A 17013-nucleotide genomic window follows, 5' to 3' on the forward strand; every position below is an offset into this window, starting at 1 on the left:
TGTAAACCACTGTGAAATGAGTGGCAAAGAGTACATCATATTGAACAGTTATTAGGGTTTCTTCCCACTCCATTCACATATGGAGTACAGAAAGAATAACTGCTTAAATGTCTCTATACACACTTTAATTTGTTCAGTCTTGTCTTCACAGTTTTTACGGAAGTGATATGTATGGGGTTCTGGTGTTCCTAGATGCCTCACTTAGTTCAGCATCTTGAATCATTGTAAGTAGGCTTTTGCAGGATAGTTAGTGTGTATCTGTAGGTTTCTACCACCACAAGTTTTTCAGTATCTCTGTGACTGTCATGGAGCAAACTAACATGTGACATTTGTGCTGCACTGCTTTCAGGGTGTATACATCCCAGGACAACCACGAAATCTGGGAAAAAACTGGGAGTTTTTTCACCTGGTATAAAACCGGGAAAGCCCAGGAATTTTTCATTGTTTTAGTTTTCAGCTAAACTTTTGTAATTTTGACTTGTAGGAACTGATATTTTAACATAGAATTTTACTGTATCCCACTACTACAGAATAATTCTGCAGCAATAAAACATAAACGAGAGGGAAAAAAAACAAAATGCACCATTTTAAAACAACCAAACACAGTGCAAAAAGTGTTTACCACAGCAAAATGTGTCAAAAGATTTAGGATGAAGACTATGCAATACACAACAAACTGCTTCCAATGAGCATGACACCACAACTGATTACATTAGGTTCTTTTGAGCAGTTGGTAGCGAGCTCATGTACATGCACAGTTGAATCCCGTATGAGCAGTACATTCTCCTGCTTCTGGCTACTTGAAGTGTGGCTGTTAACTGAATCAGCAGTACAACCAAGCAGACAATGCTACCCAAAAAAAAAATTTTCTGGCGTGCCCAAGATGCCAGATTCACATACGCGCAGTGTGGTGGAGAGGGGCCTAGTCTCCACGTGATCCATGTTTACATTTAGTAATGTTGCTGTTCTCACTTGTTTACAACTCTCATGTCAAATGAAAACAAAACAGATTTCTGTAGCCGGGAGTTATCAATTGTAATTACACAAGGTTGAAATATGTTATTAGTTTCAGATTCTGATTTTATTATATTTCCACATCAGGTTTGGGCATAATTCTCTGTGACTTCGGGCAAAAGAATGTGCACTTTAAGCCGAATTATGCATTTTAGTATGGTTTACAAAATTCCGATGGTGTTGGAGCATCCTCTGATGTCCTATTTCCTTTATGATGTAATGTAAGAAAACTATGTACGTACGAACATACGGGCTTCCTGCATCATTGTAGCTGCACATGCGCCTGTTTTCTGGCGGGCTGTGACAAATCCTCAAATGACTTCTAACATTTTGTGGAAAATATTGCGAATGGTGCTTTCAAAAGTGTTACTTTCAACGTAAATTTCATTTTATGCAAGATAAATTATGTTATATGCGAAAATGTGCTTTGGATTTCTTAAATCACAGAATGTTTGACTCTCATCTAAAGCATAACACCTTAAAAGGTAGCCATGTAGAAGAATTTTCAGCCCAGAAGATGAGACATTTATGTCATTATTTAAAATTTTACTGGCACATTTGTGTGATGTATCTTAAAGCGTAAAACATGCAAAAAAGACAGATATCATATGTGAAAGCTTAGCTTTTCTTGTAGCTACACTGTGTAAATTTAAACCATTAATTTTTCTATTTGTGTGTCCGCACTGCTAAACAGTGATGTTCCTATTGGCTGACTGGCGAAATCACGTGACAGGAGAAGGTGCACTACGATCGGCTTACAACGGCGTGCATTGCAGTCTCGATTACAATGCGTCGGAAACTAACATGCTGTGTTTGGCGGAATTAAAATTTATACTTCCATGATATGAAAATATGCAGCCTATCGTAATATAAAAATTTGCTATGTACATGTCGCTGCACATAAAAAAATCTTTCCAAAACTTTTCCTGGGGTTCATTTTCTAAACTGCCGGGAAGTTCTTCATCAATGTATAAAAGCTTAACAGTTCAAAGGACTGATAAGTCTTGTAGTTCCGAGGAAAAGTATAGTGTCACTTAACATGGAAAAAGTGTATTTTCACCCGGAAAAAGGTGTATTTTTAACCTGGGAAATCCGGGAATTTTTTTTCCTTATCTGCACATACACCCTGTGCTTTGTATACATTTAATATCCCTTGTTAGTCATATTTGATATGGGCATCACACACTTGAGCAGTATTCTAAGATGGGTTGCACAAGTGCTTTGTAAGCAATCTCTTTTGTGAACAGATTGCATTTTCCCTTTATTCTACCAAGGAACTAATGATTGCCATCTGTCTTATGTACCACTGAGCCTCCATGATCATTCCATTTCGTATTCCTACTGATGGTTACACTTGGGCAACCATATGAGTTGACTGATTCCGGTTGTGATTAATATTTTTATTTTGTGCCATTTGACATTTCTGAATATTTAAAACAAGTTTCCATTCTGTGCACCACTTTGAAATCTCATCAAAATCTGATGGAATATTTGTGTAGCTTTCTTCAGACAGAAGATTAATACAGGTACCTGCATTGTCTGCAGAAAATCTGAGGTTGCTATTAATATTGACTGCCACATCATTAATATACAAAGTGAACAAAAATGATCTCAACTTACTTCTCTAGGGAAGGCCAGAAATTAGTTCTACTTCCGTCAGTGATCCTCTGTCTAAAGTTATATGCTGTGTCCTTCTTACAAGTTACAAATTTCATTTGATACCCATATGATCATGCTAATAAATGTTGATTTGATACTAAATGAGTTACTTTTTGAAAAGCAAGAACTACTTGACTGTCTTAACCTATGGGCTTTGTGATGTCATGTGAGAAAACGTGAGTCACATTTCACGTGACCTATGCCTTCAGAATCCATGTCGGTTGTCATGGAAGTGGTCATCCTGTCCAATTTACCTCATAATGTTTGAGCTCGGAACATGTTCTAAGATAGTATTATAGTCTGACAACAAAGATATTTTATGGTGGTTTTGTGGATCTCTTCTGCTGCCCTTCTTGTAGATGGGTGTGACCTGTGCTGTCTTTCAACTACAATTTTTTATTCTAGGGATCTACCATATACCAATATAATGAAAAGGAAAGTTGCTACTCACCATATATTGGAGATGCTTAGTTGGAGGTAGGCACAACAAAAAGACTGGTACAAATAAATATTTCGGACAATAGGGCCTCTGTCAAAAACAGACGACAGACACCCCCATACACACTTACACAAACACAATCATACACACATGAATGCAGTCTCAGGCATCTGAGGCCACACAGTGAGCAGCAGCACCAATGCATGATGGGGGCGGTAACTGGATGGGGAGGGGGGGGGGGGTAAGGAGGAAGCTGGGATAGGGAGGGGGAGGCATAGTAGGGTAGGGGTGGTGGACAGTGACATGCTGCTGGGGAGTGTGCAGGGCGAGGTGGAGAGAGGGTAGGGCAGCTATGTGCATTCTGGAGGTTAGATGGAGGGCAGTAGAGAGGTGAGGAGAGGTGCGGGGGAGAGGGGGAGATGAGGGGGGGGGGGGGCACTTAGCGGGAAAGGAGAGAAGAAAAAAGACAGGGAGCAATGGTGGAATGAGGGCTGTTTATTGCTGGAATGGGAACAGGGAGGGGGTGGATGGGAGAGGACAATGACTAACAAAGTTGAGGCCAGGAGGGTTATGGGAATGTAGGATATATTGCAGGGAAAGTTCCCACCTGCACAATTCAAAAAAGTTGGTGTTGGTGGGAAGGATCCAGATGCTACAGGCTGTGAAGCAGTCGTTGAAATGAAAGATGTAATGTTTGGCAGCATGCTCAGCAACAGGGTAGTCCACTTGTTTCTTGTCCACAGTTTGTCGATGGCCATTCATATAGACAGACAGCTTGTTGGTTGTCATGACTACAGAGAATGCAGCACAGTCGTTACAGTTCAGCTTTTAGATCACATAACTGGTTTCACAGTAGCCCTGCCTTTAATGGTATAGTTGATGTTTGTGACCGGACTGGAGCAGGTGGTGGTGGGAAGATGTGCAGGACAGGTCTTGCATCTAGGTATATCACAGGGGTGTGAGCCGTGAGGTAAGGGGTTGGGAGCAGCGGTTGTCTAGGGATAGAGAAGTATATTGTGTAGGTTTGGTGGACGGCAGAATACCACTTGGGAGGGGTGTGAAGGATAGTGGGCAGAACATTTCTCATTTCAGGGCATGATCAGAGATAGTCAAAACCATGGCAGAGAATGTAATTCAGTTGCTCCAGCCCTGGGTGATACTGAGTTACAAGGGTAATGCTACTCTGTGGCCAGATGATAGGCCTTTCGGGGGTGGTGGGAGACCGGAAAGATAAGGCACGGGAGATTTGATTTTGTACAAGATTGGGATGATAATTACTGTCTATGAAGGCTTCAGTGAGACCCTCAGTATATTTTGAGAGGTACCGTTCATCACGGCAGATGCGACAACCATGGGTGGCTAGGCTGTATGGAAGGGACGTCTTGGTATGGAGTGAGTGGCAGCTGTCGAAGTTAAGATATTGCTGGTCGTTATTAGTTTGATATGGACGGAGGTACTGATGTAGCCATCTTTGAGGTGAAGGTCAACGTCTAGGAAGGTGGCTTGTTGGGTTGAGCAGGACCAGGTGAAGCAAATTGGGGAGAAGTTGATGAGGTTCTGGAGGAATGTGGATAGGGTGTACTCACACTCAATCCAGATCACAATTTAGGATGGATTCCTCTAGATGGCCCATGAATAGATTGGCATAGGATGTTGACATGCAGGTGCCTATAAGTGTACTGCGGATTTGTTTGTATGTAAAGCCTTCAAAGGAAGAGGTAATTGTGGGTGAGGATACAGTTGGTCATGGCAAACAGGAGCAGATTGTTGGTTTGGAATCCATTGGGCGTTGTGAAATTTAGCATTCGATAGCGGTAAGACGATGGCCATTCAGGATGTTAGTGTCAAGGGAGGTGGCATCAATAGTGACGAGCATGGCAAAGGGACATGAACTGTGGAGAGTCAGTGGAGGAAATAGTTGGTGTCTTTTATATAGGAGGGTAAGTTACACGTAATAGGTTGAAGGTATTGGTCTATGAGAGCAGAGATTCTCTCACTGGGGGCACAGTAACCAGTCACAATGGGGAATCCTGGATGGTTGGGTTTCTGGACTTTAGGAAACATGTAGAAGGTAAGAGTGCAGGTAGTGGTAGGGGTGAGCAGAGAGATGGACTTTGGGGAGAGGTTCTGGGATGGGCCTTAGGATTTGAGGAGTGACTGGAGATCTGCTGGATTACTGGAATGGGATCACTGTGGCAAGGCTTGTCGGTGGATGTATCGGACAGCTGGCAGAGTCGTTCTGCCAGTTAATCCTCACGGTTCAAAATAACAGTGGTGGAGCCGTTATCCCCATGTAGGATTATGAGATTGGGATCAGCTTTTAGGTGGTGGACTGCAGTTCTTTCTACAGATGTAAGGTTGGTTTGCATGTTGTGGGTTTTGGGAAATTTACTTCACCTGGTCCTACTCAACCCAATAAGCCAGCTTCCTAGATATTGACCTCTGTGTCAAAGATGGCTACTTCAGTACCTATGTCCATATCAAACCTACTAACGAATAGCAATATCTCCAATTCGACAGCTGCCAACCATTCCATACCAAGAAGTCCCTTCCATACAGCCTAGCCACCTGTGGTTGTTGCATCTGCAGTGATCAGCAGTCCCTCTCAGAATATACTGAGGGTCTCACTGAAGCCTTCACAGACCATAATTATCCTCCCAACCTTGTACAAAAACAAATCTCCTGTGCCTTATCTTTCCCATCTTCCACATCTCTCAAAGTCCTACTGTCTGGGCACAGTGGAGCATACCCCTCGTAACTCAGTATCACCCAGGACTGAAGCAACTGAATTGCATTCTCCACCAGAGTTGTGACTACCTCTCATTGTGCCCTGAAATGTGAAATGTCCTGTACACTACCCTTCTCGCCCTTCCCATAGTAGTATTCCGCCATCCATCAAACCTATACAATATACTCATCCACCCCTGGACAACCGCTGCTGCCAACCCCTTACCTCATGGCTCACACCCCTGTGCTATACCTAGATGCAAGACCTGTCCTGTACATCTTCCCACCACCACCTACTCCAGTCCGGTCACAAACATCACCTATCCCATTAAAGGCAGGGCTACCTGTGAAACCAGTCATGTGATCTACAAGCTGAGCTGTAACGACTGTGCTGCATTCTCTGTAGGCATGACAACCAACAAGCTGTCTGTCCATATGAATGGCCACCGAGAAACTGTGGACAAGAAACAAGTGGACCACCCTGTTCCTGAGTATGCTGCCAAACATGTCATCCTTCATTTCAATGACTGCTTCACAGCCTATAGCATCTGGATCCTTCCCACAAACACCAACTCTTCTGAATTGCGCAGGTGGGAACTTTCCCTGCAATATATCCTACATTCCCCTACCCTCCTGGTCTCAACTTCGTTAATCATTGTCCTCTCCCATCCACCCCCCTCCCTGTTCCCATTCCAGCACTACACAGCCCTCATTCCACCATTGCTCCCTTTCTTTTTACTTCTCTCCTTTTCCACTACTCCTCCCCTCCTCACCTCTCCACTGTTCTCCGTCTAACCTCCCGACTGCATGTAGCTGCCTTACCCTCTCTCCACCTCGCCCTGCATGCTTTTCAGCAGCACGTGACTGTCCACTACTACACCTCCCCCTCCCCGCCCCAGCCTCCTCCTAACCCCCACCCAGTCACCATTCTCATCATGCACTGGTGCTTCTGCTCGCAGTGTGGCCTCCATTGCCTGAGACTGCAGTCATGTGTGTATCTGTTGTCTATTTTTGACAAAGGCCTTACTGGCCAAAAGCTTTATTTGTACCACTCTTTTTGTTGTGCCTATCAGCAACTCAGCATCTTCACTATATATAGTGAGTAGCAACTTTCTGTTTCATTATATTGTTCCATTCCATCCTGGATTTTCCATTGCTAGATGTACCATATATTATGATTTAAAAGAAGGGCTAACACAGCTGTATATATTTCACTCATCTTTGCAGTGATGCAGGAATTGAAATGGGACTGAAGTTCATAATTTCTGCCATCACAAAACTGTAAATATTGTAATTAATTTTTGGATGATTAAAATATCCTCTAATTATGACAATAAAATTTGGAAATGTACTGACTACTGAGAAAAATATTTCTGTACAGTTTTTGGTTTCATCTGGGAAGGAAAGAAGATTAGTGTTCAACATCCTGATGACAGTGAGGTCATTAGAGATGGAGCACGAGCTCATGTTAAGAAAGGATGGGGAAGAAAATCAGCCATACTCTTTCAAAGGAACCAGCTTGTCATTTATTGTGAGCATTGTAGGGAAATTCAGGATGGCTGACTAGGGATTTGAACCATTGTCTTCTGGAATGTTAGTCCAGTGTGCAGTTTCATCTGGGGTTGAATCTGGTGGTCAGTAGAAAGATTCAATTATAAAACTGTGGACACCTTTGATATTGAGTCTTGATCAAACGCTCTTGCTGCAATTTCTCTTTGGAGTACTTGCATTTCTTGCTTTGTGACAAATACGCTACCCCCATTTCCTGTTAGCTTATCCTTTCAATACACATTTAAATTGTCCCCAGAAATCTCAGTTCTGCGTTTTACCAGCTTTCAGTAACTAATATTATGAGAGCTCCACTGTTCTTAAGAGTGCTTCAAATTCATGAATGCTTTAGTTGCTGATCACTAGGATTTTAATAATCTCATTTTTGGGGGTTATTTGTTTTTATCCTACCCTAATACTTAGTGGCCTCCTACAGCTATCATTATCTGGACTGGACTGAATTGCCTAAACTAAGATACTGTGGTGCAGAACCCACAGACATATACCTATCTGGTAGCAGCCCCTTCATTTGCGGTTCCCCACTGCCCCATTTATGGAGAGCCTATAGTCCTCAACCCTGTGGCACAAGTGTAGGACTTCGTAGCCTAGCTTTTCACAGTCTCTGGTGGTACAATCTTTCTGCTCGGCTCAGAACCAGGGTACCACAATCCGTTCTTGTGACAATGCTGTAGATTGTGAGCTTTGCTCTCCCTAAGCAAGGCTGATCTTCTCAAACTCCTCTACAGGTATGACTTCAGATCACAATATAGCAGCTGGAATGAGCAACCATTCTGATGGAAGATGAAGTTGGCTGTGATAGGTCAGGATGTATGGCAGTTTACCTCCAAGTGAGGGGCTGCAGTGGAGTGATGGCACGTGTCAGGTGATGACCCTTCTTGGAAACCATGCTGGTTGAATTAGTCCTTCATTCCATAACAATTACAGCGGTGGAGATGGAACTGGAAAGTCAGACAATGGCCTCGTGACCTAGATGGCCATGGCCTTTGTGGCATGCCAGGTTTAGCAATAGCTCACCAGAAGAGCAGCAAATTGCCTGTGCCACAGTGCAATGGCAGTGGCTGGCAAAGTGCTGTAGTCAGCTTAGTAGCAGAGGTGGTGATGCATGGCTGCAGTGAAGATATCAGCTGCTGGTCTGCTTCTGCAGCTGTGCCAAAGCACACCAGAGCAGGTGAGGTCAACCACAGCCTCTGGCATGGTTGATGATGAAGGCATATGCCCTCACTGTGTGATGGACAGTGATAGTGTTTGCTCACACAAGATGTTAACAGCTGGGCAGGTATATGATGATAGTCCTGGCTTGTACCCCAGTCTGCCAGGAAAGCAACCATTGCAGATGACAGTCATCCAGCACATGACCCACTGGAAGAAAGATGCCAAGTTGGCAGCATTTGGACTAAACCCAGGCATTGGCCTGCAGTTATTGACAGCAGAGTTTGATGTTGGCAGCTAGATGGTGCATCTCAGTGTGTAGACTTACATAGACCTCCACTCAGCTGGCGCTTGGTGATGATTGGGCGTGAGTGTCTAAATTTAATGGTATTTATGCTAGCCATGTCTGATGTCGTTTCTGCAACAGTAACGGTTCTGCTCTGTAAGTCAAATTTGGAAAGCCCATCCCTTGAAAATCCATGACATCATACAACAGTTAGTCCATTATATCAGCAACTATACAGCCCAGGTAGTACTATAAAGGTGCCACAAGTTCTCCTTTCAGAAGCACTGTCTGGCAACATTTTCAATGTCAGCTTGTATACTGAATGAATGTACTTGTGATATGGCACCTAGTTACCGAGATGAATGACGATACCATCATTATAACATTGTTTTGATGAGTCCTCACAAGAGCTGTGTGCTACACCATGCTGAACCATGGCACAACACCACACAACAGATATCACTTGTTCCAGGTTCCACCACTGTTTGTAACTGGTTGCACCCTGTCATCCCTATGGCTTCTGGAACAGTCTCTTCAATGTGTTGAGTGAGGTGCAGGATACATGATGGGTGAAGATGATGATCCTTCCCATACATTGCATCCAATTCCCTATGTGGTACCACTATTTGTCATTCATTCAAACATCTGACCTTTAACAAATGCCTACCCTTTTGCACATGCTTCCCCCTAACATGGACACAGCAGGATTCTCATCAGGTGAAGTGTGTCTCAATGACTCAGTCTCAGTGGAAGAGAGCAGCTTGAACTTGTTATTCATAGGAATGGGTCTAGTACTTTGAGTTCTCCATACTTCTTGTTGTCCCTGCACCAGTATTCTCCGTACTCCCTGCCTTCCCTGTACCAGATCCCTAGACATATCACTGACTCACTACTGACTGTCAAGTCAATAAGTAATAATAGCTCATTTATTTCCTGGAGAGGAGACGGTATACAAAGGAGGTAATAAAATCTTTGGTGTCTCTTTTACATGACACTTGGTACTTCTCCCAACACATTCATTTTCTGCAGCTTCCAATCATTTGATAGTAGTCAGAACAATTTCCAGCTGCTTTTGGAGAGTAAGTAACTCATCTCATTCCCGAAAACAGAAAAAATGGGCTGCTTTGTGAGTGGTGCCATGTTTTACAGAATAGTAAACAAATAATTTTAACTGAGCTTACTGATTCGCCTCTAATTTCTTGATCTGTTGTGCTACAAGGATTGCAAATTCTCTTTAAGAACTGAAGTGATAAACACCCAAAAAATTGATTTCTATTGTAACAAGGAAAAAACCTGGGGATACAATTTACTGATTCCCAGAAGCAATTTGGAACCTTTTCCCAAGGCCGTGGTCACTAACAAACTCAAAAATAGTGATAATACATAGCAGATTCATACAATGATGACACAAGATTCTATTTTAACCATTTGTACCAAACGTGTGCAGTGTGAGCAATTTAAAATGCCTTATAACCAAAACTATTCTGCACATTATTTTGACATGTTTGGTTTATTATTATGTGTAAAATATACCAACATAAAAGTTTAATGGGCATCAATGCCATGACATGCAAAGACCAACACATTCTTACCCTGCCCTAACACTGCAATTTTGATTGTTGTTGTCATTAAAGCATTCTCAGGAGGCCATGTATAGAAAAAAAGAGGTATGCGATAGCCTGTGACATTGTGGTCCAGGTAAAAATAATTACCATAATAAATCGCATTGAGATAAAATACTGCACATTCAGGTCATCATGAGAATGACTCAAAAACTGTTATGTTATACAGGGTGATTCAAAAAGAATACCACAACTTTAGGAATTTAAAACTCTGCAACGACAAAAGGCAGAGCTAAGCACTATCTGTCGGCGAATTAAGGGAGCTATAAAGTTTCATTTAGTTGTACATTTGTTCGCTTGAGGCACTGTTGACTAGGCTGAAAACCAAACTACCCGAGGCAGCCCGTGACAGAGCACTTCATCACTGGCCTCCAAGAAGCCCTGATTTTACCCCCTGCGATTTTTTCTTATGGGGGTATGTTAAGGATATGGTGTTTCGGCCACCTCTCCCAGCCACCATTGATGATTTGAAACGAGAACTAACAGCAGCTATCCAAACTGTTACGTCTGATATGCTACAGAGAGTGTGGAACGAGTTGGAGTATCGGGTTGATATTGCTCGTGTGTCTGGAGGGGGCCATATTGAACATCTCTGAACTTGTTTTTGAGTGAAAAAAAACCTTTTTAAATACTCTTTGTAATGATGTATAACAGAAGGTTATATTATGTTTTTCATTAAATACACATTTTTAAAGTTGTGGTATTCTTTTTGAATCACCCTGTATATTTCACAAAATAATTAGAATTAAGCAATTAGAATAACTTTCTATCAACAGATGTGTCTTCATCTATAAGTGTTTATGTGGCTTTTCTACTACAGATGCTAGCCCAGAACTCCTGTACTGGTTTGCTGAACAGACTCTACAACCTGGCCCAGCTGTATCTTTAAAATGTGTTGCAACAGGGAATCCACCACCACAGTTCATATGGACCCTGGATGGATTTCCAGTACCAGATAGTCCCAGGTCAGTACTGTCAGGCTATTTATATAGTAGTACTGAAATGAGATAATGAATGGATGCCTTTTTTGAACAGTTTCCACCTTTTGCACCTTATGCCCTCTGCCCCCTTCTCCCCTCCCCCAAACTATATGTGCATATGTCACTTTCTGTTGTTCTTGCTGTGTTTCTTTGTGTATTTATGTACATATTTTTTGTGTCTTTCTTCACTTGTACTCCTAGATGCCACACTTTGTCCCTGAATGGTCTCATTTCCTATTTTTTGCCATCTGAATCAACTCATGACTGTAAAAATTGGTGATTGTGCTACATTTTCTTCATACCTTTTTCTGGAACTACCTGCCAACTAAACCTTTATTTGGTAGCATTTGTCATTTTGTTTAACAAATCCTTTCCTTAAAGCACATATCAGAGGAAGTTTTGTAAAGTATTGTTGTTTTTCATTGAAAATTTATGCTTTATGTTAAATAATTATAGTAATACTATTTAAAACTCAGACTTGGTACATCTATTCTGATTTACTTGAACTTCTTAAATTATTCTGCTAACATCAGGCTTCAACACTCACCCACACAAATACAATGATTTAACATCAGGTTTAATTTATAATCAATTTTAATTTTGATACAAAAGCCACGATGTATGAAAATTACACAGACTGTGAAGTGCTCAATACTTGTATGTGTATTTTTATTAGAATTTATTAATTATTCTTATTACAAAATGAGGCAAAATTATGTATTAGTGACCAAAAATATTTGTTATCCATTCAGACCAACATAACAGTCCAAAATCTTGAAAAGGCCAGATACAAATTGAAAAATACATATGTATCAGATCTTTCACTAAATCTAGAATCAAACACATCATCATGGCCTGACTGAGACAGTTTAATTTCAGCAAACCTCTGATTTCATTTGTAACCGTTACAGAATTTTCTTCCATGGAATAATCTGGAATGGAGTCTGCTCTACTTCATGATGCTAACCAAACACCCACTTCAATAAAGCAAAAGTGATATTGATGAATGAGCCTATGAGTTATCACCAAACTGAAAAGCTTGCACCAGACTGTGAATATCATAGTATTTCCCTTCCTTCCTCTGTTATGAGTGGTAGTAAGATGTTAATATATCTGATTCAAGATCTACAAGGTCCAGAATCTTCAGCATTATTATTTTCTTCATGTGGGGTACCACAGCCATATGTTTGTTGAAGGTTCCACCTTGACCCTTATTTACATGTATTTACTTTCTTTAGCTTTGCACAGTTGGCTGATTTCAGCAATATGAGTCTTTCTCTAGTCCTGTTGGTGCTAATACAACAGCACTTGAGAAAGGCCGAAATTGGCAGTTGTGTGAAGTTAAATAAAGTAAATACATTACACAACAACCAAAGTGGAACCTTTGCAGTGTCATTTCAGCATTACATTTGAGATTTCCTTCTTACTGATTGACACTATGTTACATTTATACTTACATTTCTACTCTCAAAGTAGGTATAGTTGTGATTGAACAGGAGTGAAATTTAAAGTTAGAAATAGTAGTTATGGAGCTATCTACAAATGCCCTCTCATTTAAAATTTGTACATTCAGTATATTTCCTCTGCTAGAATGCAGCTCTGTGAACTTTTTTCTCTTCAACCTAACCCAGTTTGTTCTTTGATGTAACTATTTCAACAGTTGTCATACATGTTTTTTCCCCATCCATGAGCAATAGACATCAAATGAGTGCAATCTTGTGGAATAAAACCCTGCTTGATTTCTTTGCAGCTTTTCAATCCATTTGTACCTCATCAGAGACTTATCCATGAATCTCAATTATTAATACTCGAAAAAGAAAGAAAAGTCATCTTTTAGTTCAAATTCTATAAAAATTTTAGGTGTTACTACAAATAAATTTACAAGACATAAAACGAAAGAAAAAATATTGATAAACATTAGTCACAAAAAAGGAGCATTTACACAATAACTAACAAATCAGGATCAACCATGTTGTCACTGCACATGATTAAAATGTGGAGGATTACTGTTGCCACACTTTGCTTGGTTATCGATGTATGTGTATGAGCGTCTTAAGATAATAACATCAGGGAGTTGCAAAAAAAAAAAAAAATTAAACTGCCTCCCTGAATTCAACAATGGATTTTATGTGCATACAAGTGCAAGAGTTGGTTTGTAGCAGCAATTTGTTGGAGTACAAGTGTACTCACATGGAATTATTCTTGAAGTTATGGGAAAGAGGATTGATTTCATAATTAAGGCATGATTAGGAATAAGGTATGTGAATGCATGATCTGAGATAGAAGCAGGATGGTTGTGATCATAAGTTTACTTAAATGTTACAATACATAAAAATGTGCAGTTTGTTTGTGAAGGAGGAGGTGAATAACAAATTCAATTACTTTTTGTTCATTCTGATCTTTACCATTGTGTACCACATATCCTCCATTATGGGAAATTTCCAGTCTGGAAAGAAGGAGAAGCTGGAGCATAAGCAAGAAAGTTTTGGAGGCTCACATATTGCACATTTTAATTTTATTTAAAATTAACTGAGAAACACGGTGTTGTCCTGTTATGTATTTATTCCAATCTTCTATTAGCCCATCTCCTCCTCTCTCCTCTCTGTGGCCATCTCCTCCTTCCTCCTCTCTCTGTCCATCTCCTCCTTCCCCCTCTCTTTATCCAACCTCCTCTTCCCTCCCTGTTTCTATCCATCCCCTCTATCTTTATTCACCTCCTCTTCTCTCCATTCTATATACACTCCTGGAAATGGAAAAAAGAACACATTGACACCGGTGTGTCAGACCCACCATACTTGCTCCGGACACTGCGAGAGAGCTGTACAAGCAATGATCACACGCACGGCACAGCGGACACACCAGGAACCGCGGTGTTGGCCGTCGAATGGCGCTAGCTGCGCAGCATTTGTGCACCGCCGCCGTCAGTGTCAGCCAGTTTGCCGTGGCATACGGAGCTCCATCGCAGTCTTTAACACTGGTAGCATGCCGCGACAGCGTGGACGTGAACCGTATGTGCAGTTGACGGACTTTGAGCGAGGGCGTATAGTGGGCATGCGGGAGGCCGGGTGGACGTACCGCCGAATTGCTCAACACGTGGGGCGTGAGGTCTCCACAGTACATCGATGTTGTCGCCAGTGGTCGGCGGAAGGTGCACGTGCCCGTCGACCTGGGACCGGACCGCAGCGACGCACGGATGCACGCCAAGACCGTAGGATCCTACGCAGTGCCGTAGGGGACCGCACCGCCACTTCCCAGCAAACTAGGGACACTGTTGCTCCTGGGGTATCGGCGAGGACCATTCGCAACCGTCTCCATGAAGCTGGGCTACGGTCCCGCACACCGTTAGGCCGTCTTCCGCTCACGCCCCAACATCGTGCAGCCCGCCTCCAGTGGTGTCGCGACAGGCGTGAATGGAGGGACGAATGGAGACGTGTCGTCTTCAGCGATGAGAGTCGCTTCTGCCTTGGTGCCAATGATGGTCGTATGCGTGTTTGGCGCCGTGCAGGTGAGCGCCACAATCAGGACTGCATACGACCGAGGCACACCGGGCCAACACCTGGCATCATGGTGTGGGGAGCGATCTCCTACACTGGCCGTACACCACTGGTGATCGTCGAGGGGACACTGAATAGTGCACGGTACATCCAAACCGTCATCGAACCCATCGTTCTACCATTCCTAGACCGGCAAGGGAACTTGCTGTTCCAACAGGACAATGCACGTCCGCATGTATCCCGTGCCACCCAACGTGCTCTAGAAGGTGTAAGTCAACTACCCTGGCCAGCAAGATCTCCGGATCTGTCCCCCATTGAGCATGTTTGGGACTGGATGAAGCGTCGTCTCACGCGGTCTGCACGTCCAGCACGAACGCTGGTCCAACTGAGGCGCCAGGTGGAAATGGCATGGCAAGCCGTTCCACAGGACTACATCCAGCATCTCTACGATCGTCTCCATGGGAGAATAGCAGCCTGCATTGCTGCGAAAGGTGGATATACACTGTACTAGTGCCGACATTGTGCATGCTCTGTTGCCTGTGTCTATGTGCCTGTGGTTCTGTCAGTGTGATCATGTGATGTATCTGACCCTAGGAATGTGTCAATAAAGTTTCCCCTTCCTGAGACAATGAATTCACTTTGTTCTTATTTCAATTTCCAGGAGTGTACATCCCCTCTGTCCCTGTCCATCGCCTCCACCCCTCCCTATGTCTCAGCCTACCACCACCTCTCTCCCTGTTCATCTGCTCTGCTTTCCTTTATATGTCTCTTCACCCCTCTCTCTGTCCATCTCCTCCCCTCTCTCTGTCCATCTCCTCCTCTTCCCTTTCTCTGTCCAATAACTCCTCCACTTCCATCTGTTCATCTCCTCCTCTCCCCTCTCTCTGCGTATTCATCACCTTGTCCTCTCCCTCTGCCTCTTCATCTTCTTCTCCCCTGTCCCTATGCCTTCCTCTCTCTCCCCCTGCCTCTGTCTGTCTCCACCTCTTTCCTTTCGTCTTTCTCTCCTCCCACTGTGTCCATTTCCCTCTCCCCTGTCTCTAACCACCTCCCCCTTCTCATATCTGTGCCTATCTCCTCATTCCCCCTCCTCGTCCTCCCTTCTCTCTGCATATTATCACACTCACCCTAATAGGAGGTGTGTGGTTCTTACCCCTACAGTATTTCTTTCCAGATTGTAACTAATATATGTGCCAAATTTGATTGAAATCATTCCAGTGTTTGCTCACATTGACATTTCAGATATGTTTCACACATATTTCACCTGTATGTCTAGTGAATTTTGCACAACAGTTCCATTTTCATGCAGCTTAATGTTTATGATGATCATATGTGCTGAACCTTGTGCTGTACAATAATATAATTCTGTAAGTATATCCAGTAGTACATGTGCTTGCAGTTTATGAAATGTGCTTTGAATAGAATTAGTAGTAAAGAGGTAATTTATTGAAACATCATGCCTGATGTGGCTGTCTCTCAGACATCTCAGTGTTTATGACATCATATCTTCTGAACTATGTGTTGTACAATAATATATTTTCCTAGATACATTCAGTAACATATGTGTGTACTACCTCTGAAATGTGTTGTGAATAGTTCTTAGTAAGGAAGTAATAAATTAAAATGTCATGCATGTTGCAGCTATTTCTCATGCATCTCCGCATTATGACATTGCACTTCCTGGACTGTGTGTCATACAAAGATATATTTCTATAGATACATTAATGGCATATGCAGATACTATCTCCAAAATGTGTTGTGAATAGAGTCAGTAGTAAAGAGGTAATAAATTAAATTGTCATGCTTTATGTGACAGTTTTACTGCATGAACAGCGAAAATCTAGTAAGTGATAAACTGTTTTCCTTTCAACTTTTTGTGGGGATCATCAGTGAGAAACAGTTTTGTAAAGATTTGAACCTATGTGTAAAGTTTGTTGCAAGTCTCTGAGTGCTCTCATTCTCAAATACTAGATAAGTTGAGTGCAGGTATTCTTGCACCTTGGGCTGCACTACTTTTCCATCCCCACCCCCACCCCCTTGATAGGTGATTGGTTCTTACCCCCATACATTTTTA

The 17013-nt window shown here is 42.4% G+C and overlaps 1 protein-coding gene across 1 annotated transcript in view; it reads left to right on the forward strand.

Annotated features, from left to right (window-relative positions):
• LOC124798734 (Down syndrome cell adhesion molecule-like protein Dscam2) overlaps positions 1 to 17013 on the forward strand; it is a 444553-nt gene that overhangs the window by 215636 nt on the left and 211904 nt on the right. The window contains exon 8 of the mRNA XM_047262262.1: positions 11286 to 11430. Coding sequence (XP_047118218.1) covers positions 11286 to 11430 — 145 coding nt within the window. The remainder of the gene's footprint in view (positions 1 to 11285; positions 11431 to 17013) is intronic.

Source organism: Schistocerca piceifrons, chromosome 5, assembly GCF_021461385.2.
Source record: "Schistocerca piceifrons isolate TAMUIC-IGC-003096 chromosome 5, iqSchPice1.1, whole genome shotgun sequence".
Lineage (NCBI taxonomy): Eukaryota > Metazoa > Arthropoda > Insecta > Orthoptera > Acrididae > Schistocerca > Schistocerca piceifrons.